Source organism: Dama dama, chromosome 8 (assembly GCF_033118175.1).
Source record: "Dama dama isolate Ldn47 chromosome 8, ASM3311817v1, whole genome shotgun sequence".
Taxonomy (NCBI): domain Eukaryota; kingdom Metazoa; phylum Chordata; class Mammalia; order Artiodactyla; family Cervidae; genus Dama; species Dama dama.
The window spans coordinates 5,828,418-5,847,121 of record NC_083688.1 but is presented as its reverse complement, the minus strand read 5'-3'; the positions used below and the strand labels follow the sequence as shown (position 1 = coordinate 5,847,121).

The 18,704-nt window shown below is 56.8% G+C and overlaps 1 protein-coding gene across 1 annotated transcript in view; it reads right to left on the bottom strand.

Annotated features, from left to right (window-relative positions):
- EPHA8 (EPH receptor A8) overlaps window positions 1–18,704 on the bottom strand; it is a 35,284-nt gene that overhangs the window by 5,329 nt on the left and 11,251 nt on the right. Inside the window, exons 3-8 of the mRNA XM_061147830.1 lie at window positions 17,387–18,050; window positions 9,639–9,794; window positions 5,820–6,155; window positions 2,682–2,806; window positions 2,441–2,603; window positions 1,073–1,166 (exon numbers count right to left, since the gene is read on the bottom strand). Of these exons, the coding sequence (XP_061003813.1) occupies window positions 1,073–1,166; window positions 2,441–2,603; window positions 2,682–2,806; window positions 5,820–6,155; window positions 9,639–9,794; window positions 17,387–18,050 (1,538 nt within the window). The remainder of the gene's footprint in view (window positions 1–1,072; window positions 1,167–2,440; window positions 2,604–2,681; window positions 2,807–5,819; window positions 6,156–9,638; window positions 9,795–17,386; window positions 18,051–18,704) is intronic.

The following is an 18,704-nucleotide window of genomic DNA, read 5'->3' as shown; positions in this document are numbered from 1 at the left end:
ACCAAATAAATAAATATTTAAAAAATAACTTCATAAAAAACACTGTATAGTTTACACAGTTGAGTCCACTCAACCTTCACAGCAAAATCTACGGTATTCCTGGCTCAAAAGCACTCCTGGCAGAGAGTCTGGGAGGTGAGGCTTCTGACGCCAACTCCGCCATGTGACTTCAACAAGCCCCTTCCCTCCCCTGGGCCTCAGTTTCTCCACCTATGGATGATCTATCCAATTCTCGCTGGGTGGGATCCGAAGCCCACCCCACCTCCCTCTGGAACTGAGTGGAAGAGTGACTAAGAGCCTGGTCTTCCGTTTTTTAACAGATCTGTGTTCTGTCCCACTTCTGACACCTATTTAGCTGAAGTGGCCTCACCTCGCTTGATCCCCAGTTTACTCACCTGCAGAATGAGGTCGGAATCTATACATCCCTGGGGCATTGTTAGGATTGAATGAGATGGAGGGGGTCACGCTGCAGGGAGACCTAGTGGGACTGGCTGGTGGGTGGACACGGCGTGAGGGAAGGAGAACCAAGGATAATGGCTAGGTTTGGGGCTTGTCACACCACCAACGGTGGTGCCACATTCTGAGACAGGGTTTGGGGAGGGGCTGGTTTGGGGGTGCTGTGTGTCTGAAACACATTCGAGTGGAGATGGGAGCGGGCAACTGGACCTCAGGGGAGAGGCCTGTGCAGATGCCACACTTGGGGGGATGTCAGGGTGAAGGTGGAATTCAAAGCTGCAGACCCTGACAAGGTCGCTGAGGAAAGGTGCAGGGTAAGCGGGTGAGAGAGGAGGGTCTGGATGGGCCCGGGTCCTCCAGCTTTCAGAAGTTGGTTAGAGAGCTGGAGATGCAGAAAGACAAGGCTGGACAGGTGGATGGAAAACAGGAGGTGGTCCTGAGCATGGAAGGTGAGAGGGAGAAGTGTGCCAGGAAGGAGGGAAAGAACAGGTCTGTCCGTAAGGCAGCCCCGCCCCAAGCACAAAGGGTCACTGGCTCTGCGAGGGCTGGGGATAGGCAGGAGACACAGCTCTCCAGGGGGAGGGCTCGGGGTGGCCGGGGGCCCAGGACCACCCACCTCTTCTTGCAGATGAGCAGGAGGAGAAGCACAACCAGGCCAGTGATGAGGGTCAGGCAGATCCAGACAATGGTCCGGGTGTCATAGCGGGGCCCTGTGTGGGGGAAACCAGGGTGGGGGGGTTGCCTAACCTCTTAGCCCTGGCCTCAGGGGTCTGGCAGCCTTCCTGGGGCCCGGTGGCAGCCTCCTCAGCTCTGACCCAGCCCAGAGTCGGGACATAGGCTGCACCTGCCTCTGCCCCGACCCTCCCCTCTACAATTTGCTGCTTCAACATCCAGCTTCCCAACCTGGTGCCCCCACTTCCTGGGATGGAGTGACCAGAAGAGAATCACTAGACTTCTGAGCCTTAGCCTTCTCACCTACGAGTCCAAAACCACCTGCCCTGCCTGTTACTGTAAATGACAAACCTGGATGTACCGCACACTCCGGTCAGTTAACGCACAGCTCCTCCAGGGAGATCCCAGCAATACTGTGAGCTGTCAGACCAGAAAACTGAGGCCCAGAGAACTCAGGGAACTTACTCAAGGACACACAGCACGGAGTCAGGCAGGATTCCTACTTGGACGGTGCCAACGTGGTGTCAAACCTAAGAGCGCTTGAGACACACAAGTTCCAAGGACGTGCCAGGCAAGAGGCAGGGCGTCAACTCAGCCTTGAAAACCTGTTGTCCTAGCACTGCCCCCTGGAGGGTGCTGAGTATAGGAGAAGGCCCCAATTGGCTGGAGATGGGGGAGGGGGGCGGCGGGCAGAGGATTTCCCGGCTTGAATGTGCTCTGGAATCACCCCCAAGGGTTTGATCCAACCGAAATTTCTGGGCCTCCAGTCCCAGGGTTTCTGATTCCAAAGATCTGGGGTGGAGCCTGAGAATGAGCATTTCTGACACTTCCCAGGGGCTGCTGTGACTGCCGATCCTGGAAGATGCTGTGGGAACCTCTGTTCTGGAGGGGGATGGGGGGGGGGGGGCGGGACACGATACTGGGGAAGGAGCAGAGAGTCTGTCTCCAGACCACTCAGGTTGAAGTCTTGCTCTGCTGGGTGACCTTGGGCAATCTGCTTTACTGCTCTGACTCTCATGTTCCTAGCCTGAAAAATGGGGAGGTGGACACCGCCAACTCCCTGCAGGGTCTCGGGGCCAATTAGAAGGTCATCCCGTCAACAAAGGGCACCATGATGGCCCTGGCTGATGGGCTGTTACAAGCTCTATCACCCGGGGTCTGAAACCTTCCTTCTCTGAGCCTCAGTTTTTTTTTTTTTTCACCTATAAACAGGTCAATCAGTTCCCGCACCGGCTCAGCACGTACTAGCTCCTTTCCTCTGACCCCCGCGACCCTGGCCCCGTGCCCTTGCCCTCCCCCTCCCTACACTCACGGGGTTTCCCGGTCTCCACCTCCATGGCCTGGCTGAAGCGGCCGCAGCCGGCCGAGGTGCGGGCTCGGACCTGGAACACGTAGCGGGTGCCCGGCTTGAGGCCCGAGACGGTGGCCCTGGTGGTGACCGCCTTGAGGGTGGAGTAGCTCTGCATCTCCTTGTCCTGCCCACGGGAAGGGGGTGGTCAGCCTCGGGTCCCCCGCCTGCTGCCCTCCCCCGCTCCCGGCCCCGTGGGGGATACCTTCTCGTAGTACTTGATCTCGTACTCCAGGATGATGCCGTTGGGCTGTTCCGGCTCCTGCCACAGCAGCGAGACGCTGGTCTGCCCTGCTCGCTCCTGGCGAATGACCACCACCTGGGACGGGGCTAGGGGGCGGAGGATGGGGGAGGGACTCGGTTAGGTCAGATGGATAGATGGGTGACGTTGGGGACTGGTCTCTGTCTGTCCCTTGCCCAGGCGCGGCCCAGGGATGCTAGCTGGGACCACACTCACCCTGCTAAGCGTCCTACCGCTGCCCCAGGAAAACCAGCCCCTCCGCTCCTCCTCACAAATCACCGATGGCCACCCTGGTCAGTCACGTGGGGTCAGCGTAGCCTGGTTCCCATCTAGGGTGCTGGGCTTGGCTGGACCCACATGAGGCCTGACCACCCCAACTTCCACTGCCTCCTCCTCGCTGGTCAAGCCCACCCACTGGAAGTTTGCTGGACCCCTGCCAGCCCTACCGAGCAGCCCTTCTAATCCACCTTGATGTCTGCGTTTCCATGTTGCCCGCCCTGCCCAGGGCCTCAGGGGGCGTGCAGCAGGATCTCAGGAGCGCTCGGAGACGGACCAAGCAAAGGAGAAGGGAGGGAAAGAGTCAAAGGAACTGGCGCCCTCACTGCCTGGGTTTGGAGGGCATGACCGGGGTGGCGCTGGCCACTTAGAGAAGGGACATGAGCTGACCCGCTGCCCACGTGAGCTCAAGTACCCTGGCTGCCACACTCGATCACCATTTCACCCCCTGGCTCATTCCCTCATCCTCCCATTTCCTCCCCACCTCCTGCATTCTGGGCAAATGCCTCTGACGTGAGCCTGACGGGAATGTCAGATGTCAACCTGGCCACAGCCAAATGGAGGGGACCGTTCTCGGAGCCATAACCTCATCCCTCCTGCCCCTTCCAGCCGCAGCCTTCCTGTTTCCCTGCTGCTCACCCTCCAAAGGCTGGAGGACCCCTGATAAGCAGTCCTCACTCAGGAGAGATGGAGCGGGGTGAGTAGGAAAGAGAGGAGGGTCCTGGACCAGTTGGGGGTCCTCTAGCTTTTGGAAGTTGTTAGAGCAGAGTTGTTGGCCATGAAATTAAAAGACGCTTGCTCCTTGGAAGAAAAGCTCTGACCAACCTAGACAGCATATTAAAAAGCAGAGACATTACTTTGCCAACAAAGGTCTGTCTAGTCAAAGCTATGGTTTTTCCAGCAGTCATGTATGGATGTGAGAATTGAACCATAAAGAAGGCTGAGCACTGAAGAATTGATGCTTTTGAGCTGTGGTGTTAGAGAAGACTCTTGAGAGTCCCTTGGACTGCAAGGAGATCCAGCCAGTCAATTCTAAAGGAAATCAGTCCTGAATACTCATTGGAAGGACTGATGCTGAAGCTGAAACTCCAATACTTTGGCCACCTGATGTAGACAACTGACTGCTTGGAAAAGACTCTGATGCTGGTAAAGATTGAAGGTGTGAGGAGAAGGGGACGACAGAGGATGAGATGGTTGGATGGCATCACCGACTCGATGGACATAAGTTTGAGTAAACTCCGGGAGTTGGTGATGGACAGGGAGGCCTGGCGTGCTGTAGTCCATGGGGTTGCAAAGAGTCAGACACGACTGAGTGACTGAACTGAACTGAGAGAAGAGGGGCTGGTGGAGATGGAGGACAGGCCAGACAGGTGGATGGAAAATGTAGGGTGGGTCTGGGCATGGAAAGCAAGAGAGCAGGGGAAGGGGTGCCCACAGCAAGCTGAATTTCTAGGGACAGGCGGGCAAAGATGTCCGACTGGAAGTGCCCGAAGGTGTCCATGGAGGAGAGGACACAGGTGTATGAGCAAGACAGTTCTTTCAGGAAGCTTCCACATGAAAAGAAGTGGTCTGGTGGCTGGAAGGGCGTGTGGGTTCTTGGGAGGCTGTTCTTTTTAACAATGGAGCCCCTGAGCCGCGTGAGTAACTCCAGGTTCCCTGCTGAGCCCTTCACCCCCGACTGGCTGGTCGCCTGCCTCGGCCACCCCAGAGACACGCGGGCAGAGGCAGGGCCTACTCCTTGCTGGGTCACCAGCATCGAGCGTGGCATCTGATGGGTGCTCAGATGGAATGAGGAATGAGGGTCTCTTGGGAGGATGAAGCCTTGGCCTCTGGGAGCGGGGGTGCCCTGGGCTCCGGGCTGGGAAGCCTGTTTCACTTGGGAGCGAGACAGACCTGGGTTCGAATCCTGACTCGACCACTTTTACGTGAAGACTCTGGGTGGTTCTAGACCTCAGCGTCCTCCTCGGTAACACGGTGGGAACGGAGTCGCTGGGCCAGGCCTGCCTGGTGCTGGAGGACACGCGGGCGGTGGGGTGAGGAGCCACAGGGCGCGTGGTGGGGAAAGTCGCCGCAGAGGGCTCTCGCGTTAGGCCGCTGCTTGACAGGCAGGACCCACCAGAATGTGCAAAAAAAGGGGGCTACGTTCAGCCCAACGACTGGCTCAAAACAGAGAGCTAAATGGCTCTTGTCCAAACTGGTGCAGCCAAACATAGGCGGCAGCAGCCACTGTTCTGATAAATGATGATCAGAGTGACTTTATTTTTTAATGACATTTATTGAGCATGTACCACGGGCCAGGTGCTGGGCTCAGCATTTTCCTTTCCTTCACCTAAGCCTCATGACAGTAATCGCACAGGTGCTATTATTCCTACTGCACCAGGGAGGAAACAGGGAGGGGGGAAAGTTCTGGAACCCAGGTCTCAGATGGTCATGCTGGTCTACCTCGGGGCTTTCTGGATCGCTCCCACCTACAGGAGAGATTCCCAGGTGGCGCCAGTGACAAAGAACCCGCCTGCCAGTGCAGGAGATGTAAGAGACGTGGGTTCAATCCCCGGGTTGGGACGATCCCCTGGAGGAGGGCATGGCAACCCACTCCAGTATTCTTGCCTGGAAAAGTTCATGGACAGAGAAGCCTGGCAGGCTACAGCCCACAGGATCGCAAAGAGCATGTGTTCTATTTTTCTAAGGGCATGAAAAGCCTGTAGCTGGGCATCCTGGTCAGGAAGACAGGGTTAGACAGGTGGGCACTTGCCCAAATGCTGACTGCAGCTCTGAGGCTGCGGAGGGCGAGGGGCTGGGGAGCTGGGGACCGGCACCTCCGCCTACCTGCCTGGTTCGTGGTGATGTTGACCACGGCGGCCCGGCGGGGCTCGGGGCTCAGGTCGGACACGCCGTTGACCGCCTCGATCCAGAAGGAGTAGTTCATGTGGGCTAGCAGGTTGGCCACCAGGAGACTGGCCTGCACCAGGCTTGTCTGCTGGGGCACGAAGCGGGTGCCGCTCCCGCACGTCTCGCAGTGGCCCAGGGCCCAGGGGCAGCGGCGGCACACGGCGTTGTAGGTGATGTCGCTGCGGCCGCCCCGGTCCAGGGGAGGGGCCCACTCCAGGGTCACAGACGTCCCGTTCACGCTGGAGATCAGATTCACCGGCGCCGAGGGGGGCCCTGGGGCGTACAGAAAGATAGGCGGGCCTGGTGGGTATTCATCTGGGCTGGTCTAGTCTCCCCCACCAGACCAGGGAAGGGCTGTGGTTCCCCGCGATCCCTGGGGCTCCCTCGGGATGAGGGCACACTGACTGCATCCTCTGGAAGATCCCCGAGGGCACAGGTGGTGCCTCTGTCCTCAGACTAAGGAGTGCAGTGTCAGGGTCTGGGCACGGAAGCCACCCTCCCCACACAGGACCACAGCGATCCCGGGGTCTGCTTCACAGACTTTTCATCCAGAGCGGGAGAGAGGCTGCACACAGCAGTGCCCCTGGGTGAGACGCTCCAGGCACTTGCCTCCCTCACTCCACTCCGCTCCTTAAGCCCCGGCTGGACTCCATGTAAAGGACACGGAACGCCGTGGTGGAGGCAAGCGGAGCCTGCGTCCCAAGAGACCCCTCCCTCCCCACCATCCCAGGATGGGCCCCCCAGCTTGGGCAGCACAAGGACATTGAGGAAAGGGGTGGGGCTGAGGGCTGGGGGCTGGGGTAGGGTCCCGGGGGTGGGGGTTTGAACAGAGGTCGGGGGCAGTGGGTAATGGAGACGCCCGAGGCTCAGAATCTCAACTCTCAGAATCCCAAAGAGGGAATCTTAGATTTTAAGAAAACAATCTCAGAATCACAGAGAAACCTTTGAATCTGCAGGGTACGGAATGCAGAAGTCAAGCCTTTCACAAACTTAACATTCCTAGAGGGCACTGCATTGTGGAACTGGGGAGAAATCGGAGTCCAGCCAGCTCAACGCAAGTGTTCATGAGTGAGAGCTGGGCTCACCCGGCCTGAGGAGCCCAGAGCAGTCACCGTGTCCCTCGCCTTCCTCTCTGCACCTGCACGTGCCCCAGGGGGCAAAGGCACATGCCTGGGAGGATCAGTGGAGGGAGGGTGTGTGTGTGTGTGTGTGTGTGTGTGTGTACACGGTATATGAGTACACTTGGTGTGTGTGTGTGTGTGGTGTGTGGGTGTATGGTATATGAGTACACTGGGTGTGTGTGTGTGTGTATGATATATGAGTGTGTGTGTGTATGTGTATGGTATATGAGTACACCTCTGTGTATATGTATGTGTGTGTGTGTACATGATATATGAGTACACCGGGTGTGTGTGTGGGTGTATGGTATATGACTGTGTGTGGGTGTGTGGTATATGACTGTGTATGGGTGTGTGGTATATGAGTGTGTGTGGGTGTGTGGTATATGAGTGTGTGTGGGTGTGGTGTGTGGGTGTATGTTATATGATTGTGTGTGTGTGTGTGTACAGTATATGAGTACACTGGGTGTGTGTGTGGGTGTATGGTATATGACTGTGTGTGGGTGTGTGGTATATGACTGTGTATGGGTGTGTGGTATATGAGTGTGTGTGGGTGTGTGGTATATGAGTGTGTGTGGGTGTGGTGTGTGGGTGTATGTTATATGACTGTGTGTGTGTGTGTGTGTACAGTATATGAGTACACTGGGTGTGTGTGTGGGTGTATGGTATATGACTGTGTGTGGGTGTGTGGTATATGACTGTGTATGGGTGTGTGGTATATGAGTGTGTGTGGGTGTGTGGTATATGAGTGTGTGTGGGTGTGGTGTGTGGGTGTATGTTATATGACTGTGTGTGTGTGTGTGTACAGTATATGAGTACACTGGGTGTGTGTGTGGGTGTATGGTATATGACTGTGTGTGGGTGTGTGGTATATGACTGTGTATGGGTGTGTGGTATATGAGTGTGTGTGGGTGTGTGGTATATGAGTGTGTGTGGGTGTGGTGTGTGGGTGTATGTTATATGACTGTGTGTGTGTGTGTGTGTACAGTATATGAGTACACTGGGTGTGTGTGTGGGTGTATGGTATATGACTGTGTGTGGGTGTGTGGTATATGACTGTGTATGGGTGTGTGGTATATGAGTGTGTGTGGGTGTGGTGTGTGGGTGTATGTTATATGACTCTGTGTGTGTGTGTGTGTGTGTGTGTACAGTATATGAGTACACTGGGTGTGTGTGTGGGTGTATGGTATATGAGTGTGTGTGTATGTGTATGGTATATGAGTACACCTCTGTGTATATGTGTGTGTGTGTGTACATGATATATGAGTACACCGGGTGTGTGTGTGGGTGTATAGTATATGACTGTGTGTGTGTGTGTGTGTGGGTGTATGGTATATGAGTGTGTGTGGGTGTGTGGTATATGAGTGTGTGTGGGTGTGTGGTATATGACTGTGTGTGTGTGTGTGTGTGTGTATGGTATATGAGTACACCAGGTGTGTGTGTGGGTGTATGGTATATGACTGTGTGTGGGTGTGTGGTATATGACTGTGTGTGGGTGTGTGGTATATGAGTACACCTCTGTGTATATGTGTGTGTATATGTATACTTGGTATATGAGTACACCTGAGCCCTCACCAGCCTCTGCAGGGGGCCTGGGGCTGAGTGGAGATGGAGGTGGGGGGCAGGGGACACAGAGATCACGCTGGGGGTAAATTCTAGGGCAAAGCTCCTCAGCGCCGTGTCAGGCCCCCCTCACGCCAGCCATCCCAAGAGCCCAGGGTGGGTGAAGGGGGCGGGCTGAGCTGGCTGCAGCTCCTCCCAGCTGGGTTGGGGGTGACAGGCAGAGGAGATGAGGGCAGAGGAGAACAGGAGGCCAGTGGGGAGCTGCATCGGCAGAAACACTGACAGCCACGCAGCCCTGCAGGCCCGGGGCCTGGGGCCCGCGGAGTGCCCCCAGGTACGGGCATGCGCACACGCTCTCTGGGCACACGTCTCCCTGGCTGGCCAGGTGTGCATGCGCTGGGCTCACAGAGCTCCATGGAGACTCAGGAGGCCACTGAAGGTATCCGGATGCACACAGGTGTGTGCACTGCACACTCGGGGGCACAAGCACTTGATCAGCTCACGCCCTATGCAGGCATCTTCTGTAGAGCAGCTACTGACACAGACACGATCACTGCAGGCCTCCCAGGGCGCACACGGAATCTGACACACAGGAGCCACACACGCTCCACAGACACAATTATGTGTTTCCCCCCAACACTAACGCAGCTCCTAGAACTCAGAGCTCCTACCAGTGGATCAAGGTCATCATTGATGGGGGCCGTCTTCTGATACTCGCTGTGCCTCAGGGGCAGCCCCCCCCCCCCGCACTGCTGGCCCACCCCGGGCCCCAGGACACTGGCATGACCACTGGGTCAGAAGATGACCACAGTCACCCGGTGCTGGAAAGGGAGAAGCCCAGCTCTTGGTCTGCCCTTCGGAGCAGAGAGGATAGACCGAGGAAGGAAAGGCAAGATTTCCCTGGAGAGATAGCAGGTGACCGATGACAAGAAGCTGGGGGCCCAGAGAGGTCAAGGGCATGGTGGAAGCGTCACAGTCACCCCGGGGCCCAGACAGATCCCTGGCCCAAGAGAGTCACCTGTCCCCGCCTCACCCACAGAGACCTGGCTCCCTGGGGCCACGGGGTGGTACTCACGGGTGCAGGCGGCGGACGGCGGGTCCAGTGCCGCCCGGTAGTAGCTGAGGTCACAGCGACAGGCCTGGGCGGCAGGGGCCGCGGAGTGGCTGTGGGGAGGGCAGCGGGCGCAGAGCTGGTCCCCGGGGGCCGACTTGTAGAAGCCCAGCTCACAGGCTGTGGAGGAGAAGGTGGCCTCAGGGACGGGGCTCTCAGGCCCAGGGCTCCCCAGGGGACAGTGGAGCAGACCTTCAGCGTCACCCCCTTCCTATTCTCACCCACAGCTGCAGGCACGGAAGCTCAGAGACAGCCGGTGACTTACACAGGGATGCACAGCAAGGCAGGGGCGGAGAGGAGGCTGGGATCCTGACACCTGAGAGCCAGCCCACAGCTCGCTCAGGAAGAAACCTCTCTGAACGCCCCTCTCCAACGCCCCCTCCCGCCCAGGCTCCCTGGCTTTGTCCTTCACAGGGCAGGTACGCTCGAGTGAGACATCAGCCTTACGGGCAGGGGTCATGGCTAAGAATCCAAGTGACAGTGAAAGTGAAGTCGCTCAGTCGTGTCTGACTCTTTGCGATCCCATGGACTGTAGCCTACCAGGCTCCTCCGTCCATGGGATTTTCCAGGCAAGAGTACTGGAGTGGGGTGCCATTTCCTTCTCCAGGAGACCTTCCTGACGCAGGGATTGAACCTGGGTCTGCTGCATTGTAGGCAGACGCTTTACCGTCTGAGCCACCAGGGAAGAATCCAAGGGGGGCCAAAAAACCCCAGGAATCGGTCCTGCGTGGGGGAGGTGTGGGACAAGAAAGCCAGCCAGGGAATGAGGGTGGGCGGGAAACATGGCTGGAAGAGACGGGTGATGAGACCAGAGGTCCCCAGACGTGGACAGACACGGAAGCATCCCTGTGAAAACACAGACCCTGGCCCCATCACCATCACCGAGTTAGGAGAGCAAGGGGTGTGGCCTGGAAAGCTGTGTCTTACAAGTGCCCCGAGCATCGCCGACCGTCAGGGAACAGTGGGCTCCTGACGCTCCCAGAACCCGTGCCACCGTCGCCATGGCTGGGAATGATGTGTCTCACATCTGACCCTCTCTCCACCCTCTGCTTCACACACCACGAGTCTCTGCCCCCAAACAGCCTCCAGCCCCGCTGCCCTAGCCCCAGCCCACCCACCCCATTCCTTCTGCCCATTTCCAGGAGCACCTCGTCTATACCAGGCTCTGATCTGCGTGCCAGAGACACAGCCTTGAACAAGGTCTGCGTGGTCTCTGCTCTCAAGAAGCTGGCCTATTTCAAGGTGGGGAAGACTCAGTAAATGAAGCTGTAATCATTTCCAGAAGAAAATAAAGCCGAGGATGTGGTGGAGGGTAAACGGTAGGCGGAGCGACCTGCCCTGAGAACGAGTCAGCAGGGACAGCAGATGAGTGTGCTGGGGGGCTCTCGAGTGACACTGCCGGTCCAAACCCTCGCAGGCTCCCTGTGGCCTCAACAATAAAGCCTGGCATTCAGAGCCCCCTGGAAGCCGCAATCAGTGCCAGCTCTCACGCCCCATTTTTCAGGTCTAACTAGAGGACCGGCCAGTCTCCGTAATCCGTGCCTCAGGGCCTTTGCACGTACTGTACCCTTTCTCCTTTATCTCCCTGTCGAATTCCTTCAAAATCCTTTTAACTGTGCCTTTGATGCAGCCTTTGTGGACACCACCACACACACACACACACACACACACACACACACACAGACGCGGCCACTCCCCTTTGCATCCCTGCTTAGTCTCACCACCTGCAACACTACGGCTGTGTTTTTTTCATCTGCATATCTGACTCTCTCTCCTTGAGGGCCAATGATCTCTCTGAGTAGGGCCTTATTCATCTCAGAGTTCCTAGGGTCTGGCCCAGCGTAGAGTTGTCAACACTGCTGGGTGTTTTCAAAGTGAACTAATCCTTCCATTATCTACTCTGGGCAGAGACAGACCCCAGGAGTTCAAGAGGACCAAATGCCACCTTGACAGGCGGCTCCCAGCTCCACCTGTGGAACTGAATACTTTGAAACAGGGACCACCAGGAAACACTGGGCTATCTCTCTGCTGAGTCCTGTTTGGAAAAACTCAGGGCTTGAGAGAAGCTTCCTTTGATTTGATTGTATCTTTTGATTATAATAGCTAAACTCCAGTTAATTTGTAAAATTCTACAAACTTGGGAGGAAACCTGCAATCAGGAGACATGATGATGTCCCTAAGTTGCTTCCCAGACTCAAGAGACTGTGAAGCCAGAAGGCTGGGGAGCTGGGGAGAATGTGGTTCAGTTTTGAGACCTCTTCCCTAGCCCTTGGGGAGGCCCCTGACTGGGGGCCAGGTGCTTGGAGTTGGGGGGGGCACTCCAAGCTGACATCTTGTGACCTTGCCTCCTCTTCCCGGGAGCCCCCCAGGAGGCCCAGTCCTGGGGCACAGCCCAAGAGCGTCCTTCTGAGCCCAGGAAGCAGGCAAAGGAAACAGGCTTTACACTTCCCCAGCAAATATTTATCCAATCTGTTGGTGAGCTAAATGACATTCTATCACACTGGAATCATCGGATCCACATCGATTAATGTCGTGGGAACCGCCTGCTTATTCTGTCTCTCGTCTGCTCCTTCACCCACATTTACCGAGCTTCTGCGGTGGATTGGAGACAAACAAGAGCTACCGCTGCTTTCAGGGAGCTTTCTGAGCAGTGAGGGGCAGACCAGTCCACGTGCGGAGTGACATCTCCGTGTGACACGTGTCCCTGAGGAAGCACCACAGGACAGCCTTTGTGCTTGGAGACCCGGACCATTCAGAGTTCAGCGGGTCCTCCATCAAGAGCAGAACCTCAGGAGCAGGCTGCCTGCTGGGTTCCTTCTCTCATCCCGTCCCCTCCCTCCCCGAGGCTAAGTGCCGCTGGGCAAGTGGCTGGGCCTCAGTGTCTCCACCTGGAAAATAGGGATAAGAATAGTTCCCACCTCCAAGGGCTGCTGGGAGAATGACAGGAGTGAATACGCGTGAATTCACTCCAGCACAGTGCCCGGCACTTGTTACTACCACTCTACTTGGTGGGTGTGAACACATCTGTTTGGCAGAGAAGAAACAGAAGCTCGGGGGAGCTTGCGTGCCTCGCCCCAGGCTCCCAGCTGAGCCAGGATGCAAACCCGGGTTGGGCGGAGCCTCCAGAGCCAGGGCCTTTCCCCACCAGCCTCTTAACACCCGGCCTCGGCTTAGAGGCAGCTTCGCCATCCCGCCAGTCCACCGGTGGGTGGTTCTCTCACGCTCTGCTAATACCCATATGGCTATAAAGTGTCAAGGCTAGATTAATCCGCTCAATGAAAATAAAATAATCTTTAATAAGAATACTAATCACCAGGCCTCGGGGAGCCCGGAGACCTGGAGGCAGAGCCGGGAATTAATGGCCGAGACAGATGGAGCGGCTCTGGGCTGGGGCCCGCCGACCCAGGGCGCTTCCGGCGTCTGCGGTGTCCGGTGTCGGCCATGGGCCAGGAGGGGCTCCCGCCCCTGCCGAGGGCACCTTGCCCAGGCCGCCTGTCAGGCCGGCAGCTGCCGGGGGCCCCGGCCACCTCTCTCCTCTCCCCCGCGAAGAGCTTGAGATTTGACAAATAAGGTGTCTGCCGGTGGCCGACCAAAGGAAATTAATTCTAAATCAGATTTTAAAGACAGTCAGAAAGGCAAAGGAGCTCGTTGTTCACGCTGCCCCTTCAAAATGAGATGCTCTGATATTTATAGAAAGATGATTAGGGCCGCAGAGGGTGGCTTATACTCTGCGTCCAGGTGGCAGAAAGGACGGTGCTAGGGACTTGGGACTCTGGGCGGCGGCTGCGTTGGGCAATGTTCTGAGAGGCCCTTCGACTCTCTGGATTCAGGGTGGGGGGGTGCAGCCACGTGGGTGGCGGGGGCAAGGTCACTGGGTCAGGAATTGGGTAATGGGGAGTTTTCTGGTCAGGAGCTTGGGAGATTTGGGATTCAATCAACTACTGCTACCTGTGTGTTCTTGGGATGGTCACTTGGCCTCTCTGGGCCTCCCTTTCCCCACGGGTAAACTGCACTAGCTCCGCCCAGCTCTGACGTGCTTCCGTGGGTCCCTGAGGCCCGAACGCGGTCTCAGGAAGGCTTCTAAAAAGCCACGTGATTGGGCTGGTCCCTCTCCTGGGCTTTACTGTCGTCTCTGTAAAAATCGATGGCTGCCTGGCCACTCTAAGGGGAGCCACGAGGGTGAGACCGCCGAGACAGGAGCCTGACGGCTGTTGCCATGGGCCTGGCTGCTACCGCAGCCTTCAAGCTCTGGGTCCCTTCTCCTGTTGCTAGAAAGAAGGTGGAGGGGCACTCGGGCAGGGGAGGCCAGGACCCTCTTATCCAGCCCTGTTTGCTCAGAGAGAACTGCCCGATGGAGAAGGCCAGGGCCCCATGGGTTTCCAGAGGTCCCGCTCAGGCTGGGTCCGGGGCTGCAGCTTTGAGGTCATCTCAAGTAGATCAGCAAAGGCACGCCCAGTCTGTGCCCAGCCCCTTTTCGGCCCCTCTCCTCTCAATCCGTGGGCTACCCACCAAGGAGGGAGTGGGGACATCACAGGGCCGCTGGCCTGGGGCTCCCATTAGGCAAGCACCTCAGTTTTGCACCTGTGCTGTTTCTTCAAAGGATGTCAGCAGACACTGTACACGCCCACCGACAGGGCTGAGAAGCGTCTTTCCCCGTGTGATTTAAAACCGGCATCCTGTCCCCAAACCCCACTGCCTGCAGTGCACGATGAATTAATATTTTTATAAAACCTGTAATTATCTTGCAACTGGCATAATTATGTTGTATTGTGGTTTAAATGTAAAAATCAAAACAGGCTGCAATTCCCTAACCCTGCTTTGGCATTACTTTATTATTTTTTATTAACGAGCCTGCAGTGTGAGGAAATGGGAGTGGCCTTGACTTCTCCCAGCTCTGAGGACGTCCGGCTGCTCAGGCCTCGGTGTTTCCACCAAGAGTCCTGCCCTCGACGTGCTGTAGGCCCTTGGGCAAGATGCATTCCCTCTCTGGGCTTCACTTTCCATCTCCGCCAAAAAAGGAGGCTGGAGCAGTACCTCTGAGTGAGGCCCCCACCCCAAAGTCAGGAGGACCAGTCTTCCTCGAAGGGCAAGGACGCACGCTGGACAAACAAGTAGCCTGGTGTTCTCCCTGGCTCATTCCAGTGCTGGGGACAGCTGACCTTGAGCAGGTATCCACAGGCTGGCCCACCCGACTGTTACAGCTTATATAGTCCTGGTTACTAACTGCTTTAATGTTATCCCAGGGAGGCGGGAAGCAAGGCTTTGCAGAGGGCTTTGTGGACAGAGGAAGCTGTTCAGGGCTCTGGAGTGAGAAAACATGGGATCAGATCCCTACTCTGCTACTTAAGTAGAGGGGACTCAGTTTTCCCCATCTGTGAGATGGGAATACAATACCTAGCTTTGAGGACTACTGTAAGGATGAGAAGCTGTGAACTCCCTGGAGACAGGGATGCCCTGTGCCTCTATCCCCGATGCACGGATAAGTTACTGACATGATCTGTATGAAGTGCTCGTTTAAGTGCCTGGCACATAGCAAACACTTGAAAACTTGTCTCTAAGAGATTTTATTATCCCCATCAGAATAAGGGGATGTTGGGAACTGGGTCTAGCAGGGAATGCAGTCAGGATGGGCCAGGGATAGGTGAAAAGCCTACACATAGCTCAGAGCAAGACAGACCTGACTCAGGACTCATTCCACCTCTCATCAGCTGTGAGACCTAAGCAGGACATGATCTCTTGGGCTTCAGTTTCCCCATCTATAAAATGGAATTGTAATACCTGCCTTGCTACAATAAGCCAATGAATTGATGTCCTAGGAATCTCCTTGGAAGCTTTAAAGGCAATAGGGATATTTGTTGCTACTGCTACCCAGCGGGAAGTTGAGAAGTACAGGGATGTCTATGAAGGAACCAGGAGAGGCTGCAGGCCTGGGGAGCCTGGCAAACTAGGCCACAGAAGGTAGAACAAATCCGGAAGCAGGCAAATGTCACAGAAGGTGCTTTGGAGTTTAGGGTCCAAGAGAGTGAATGTACAGCTGTCAGCAGGGTAAAAAAAGATTTAAGGGCTTCACAGATGGAACTAGTGGTAAAGAACCCACCTGCTAATGCAGGAGATATGAAAGACATTGGTTCGATCCCTAGGTCAGAAAGATCCCCTGGAGGAGGTCACGGCAACCCACTCCAGTATTCTTGCCTGGAGAATCCCATGGACAGTGGAGCCTGGCAGGCTAAAGTCTATAGGGTTGCAAAGAGTTGGACACAATGGAAGCGACTTAGCACACATGCACAAGGAAATCAGACAGCCCCAGAGAAGGGCCAGAAAGGGCCTGGTGGCCGGACAGAAGAAGATGGTCCTGGAGTTCCTGGGGCAAGACAACTCCTAAAGTGGCCTGGGGTGGTCTCTGAAGCTACCTTGAACATCACCTGAAACGGTCAGCCTGTGTCCTGCTCCTGTGAGCACCAAGGGGCCTTCCTGCTGGCTAGGACAGAGGCATGGTGCTGGGAGGCCTGAGGGTCCCTCTAACTGTGGTCCCAGGGCCTGTGGAGGATATTCTGAGTGTCTTTCAGGGCCCCAGGCCAGTCTTCCCCGAGGCTGTCTGGGGGACAGGTCCTGGTCTCTCTGATCCCCACCCAGGAACATCTCCTTCCCCAGGAGAACCAGTGGTCCCCACAGCAGGCTTCACCAGGCTGGGCTGAGTGGCTGGGCTGCCATGTGTCCGGCCCCTGGGGAGATCCAGGGATGGCAGAGGGCAACCAGGGCAAGACCAGTAACAGCTGGGGCCCCAGCTGTGTGCGCTCGCCAGCCCTCCCGGGGTTCCTGGGCTGTCGGGATGCCTGGCTGCACCGACCCAAGATGCGTGTCCGCTGACCACACACACACACACACACACACACACACACACACACAGCCTGGACTCTGGGCCCTGCTCCTGGTCTGTGACATGGGAACCCCAGCAGTAGATACCTGTGGCAACAGCTGCTATTTCAAGACCCAGCTGCTCTCAGCTGTCCCCTCCCCCACACCTCTAGCTAAGTTCTGCCTGCAACCCGGAAACTCCCTGGCTGTCCCTGCCCGCCTGTCTTCACGATGCCCCTGTACGCCACGCATGCCTTCACCCCGAGCCCAGATCCCAATCGACACCCTCTCCCACCCAACAGGGTAGCAGTTCAGTGGTTCTGAGTCTGGACTCTGGAGCCAGACTTCTGAACTCAAATCACAGTTCTGTTGACTTTCCAGCTGTGTGACCTTAGGGAAGTTACTTTGCCTCTCTGGGCTTCAGCATCCTCATCTTTAGCATCAGGATAATAAAAGCTCCTATTTCACTGGATAGCTGTGGGGATTAAATGCGTTCATACGTGAAAAGCAATTAGAAGAGTGCTGGCTATGGTAGGTTCCATCACTGTTCCCTAACACAGGTATGTACCCAGTTAGTATACCCCAATCACACAGGTGCCCAGAGATGGACCTCTCCACAACACCCACGGAGGATCTACCTGGCTGTGGTGTTTTTCCCTCCCGGCAAGACACACACAGCACACTCACGGGTGGCCTGGGGACGCAGGAACACTAGGGCTTCATGCATCCTCCCAGGTGCCAACCCTGCACCACCCAGACATCTGCCGACTGTGCCAACCCTGCCACCCCCACCCCCACCGCCAGCCCTGCCGGGACTGAACCGAGCCGTCAGCCCACCCGCGCAGGGGCGTGCTCACCCACGCAGGCGTCCCGCCGCTCCTCGTAGCCCGCGCTGCACACGCACTTGCCGATGGGCACCAGCCACTCGCCCTCGGCGCTGCAGTACATCTTGGGCGTGTCCCGCTCCTCGGAGTGCCGCACGCACTGGCCCCGCACCTCCACCAGTGAGGAAGAGTCGGCCCCGGTCACCGCCTCCGAGAAGGCGGCCAGGTTGCGCACCATGGTGGGGCACTTCTTGTAGTAGATGCGGAGGGACAGGATGGCCAGGCAGGCGCCGATGTCCTGGAAGGCCAGGTAGAAGCCGCGCTTGCTGAGGGGCCCCACGCCGCGCACCTCCGTGTTGAGCTTGAGGCGCCGCACGCCCAGGTCGGCCCCCGTGAAGCTCTCGTCGGCCGCGATGGTGTCAATTTTGAGGAACTGGCTCTCCTGCGTGCTGGCGCCCAGGTCGCGGTCCGACTCCAGGTAGTAGAGGTTGAAGGTCTCCTTGCAGGTGCCCAGCACGCCGGGCATGCTGTTGCAGTCGCGCAGGGTGAACTTGATCTCGGCGTAGACACGCCGCGCGCCGTCTCGGGGCACCCAGCTGGTCCGCAGCCAGTTGTTCTGGTTGGGGCTCATGACGTTGCAAACCTGGTAAGTGTGGATGGGCCGGAAGGACTCGTCCACCTCGTTGACGGAGTCCCACTGCAGGCAGAGAGACCACAGCCGGCTGAAACGAGAGCCAGCGGCTGGCCCTCTCTTGCCACGAGCCACGTGCACGGTGCTAGGGGAGGTCTGGGAAAGAAGACTGAACATTCTCCAGCCTCCAGGGGCTGACCTTCCAGGGGACTGTCAGCCATCAAGAGGCCAAGCACCCTACACATGGGGTTACAGGGAAGTGTTATTAGTCACTCGGTCGTGTCCGACTCTTTGTGACCCCATGGACTGTAGCCTGCCAGGCTCCTCTGTCCAAGGGATTCTCCAGGCAAGAGTACTGGAGTGGGTTGCCAGTCCCTCCTCTAGGGGATCTTCCTGACCCAGGGATCAAAGCTGTGTCTCTTCTGTCTCCTGCATTGCAGGCAGATTCTTTACTGTCTGAGCCACCGGGGATATTCTGGGGGAAGCGTTATCTGTTGCCTCTTCACAGACACAGAACCGAGGGGTTCAAACCTAGAGCCGTGTGTCCGGGGTCACATAGCTATCGAGTGATGGAGCCAGGACTAGAACTGATGCCAAAGCTACAAGGCTCTGACCTCATTTCTACACAGCTACTCTGTCACTCCCAGAGTGGGGTGACTTGTGTGGGGAAGTCAGTGAGCCCACTGGTCCAGTTTTCACATCAGCTGCCAGAAAGATCTG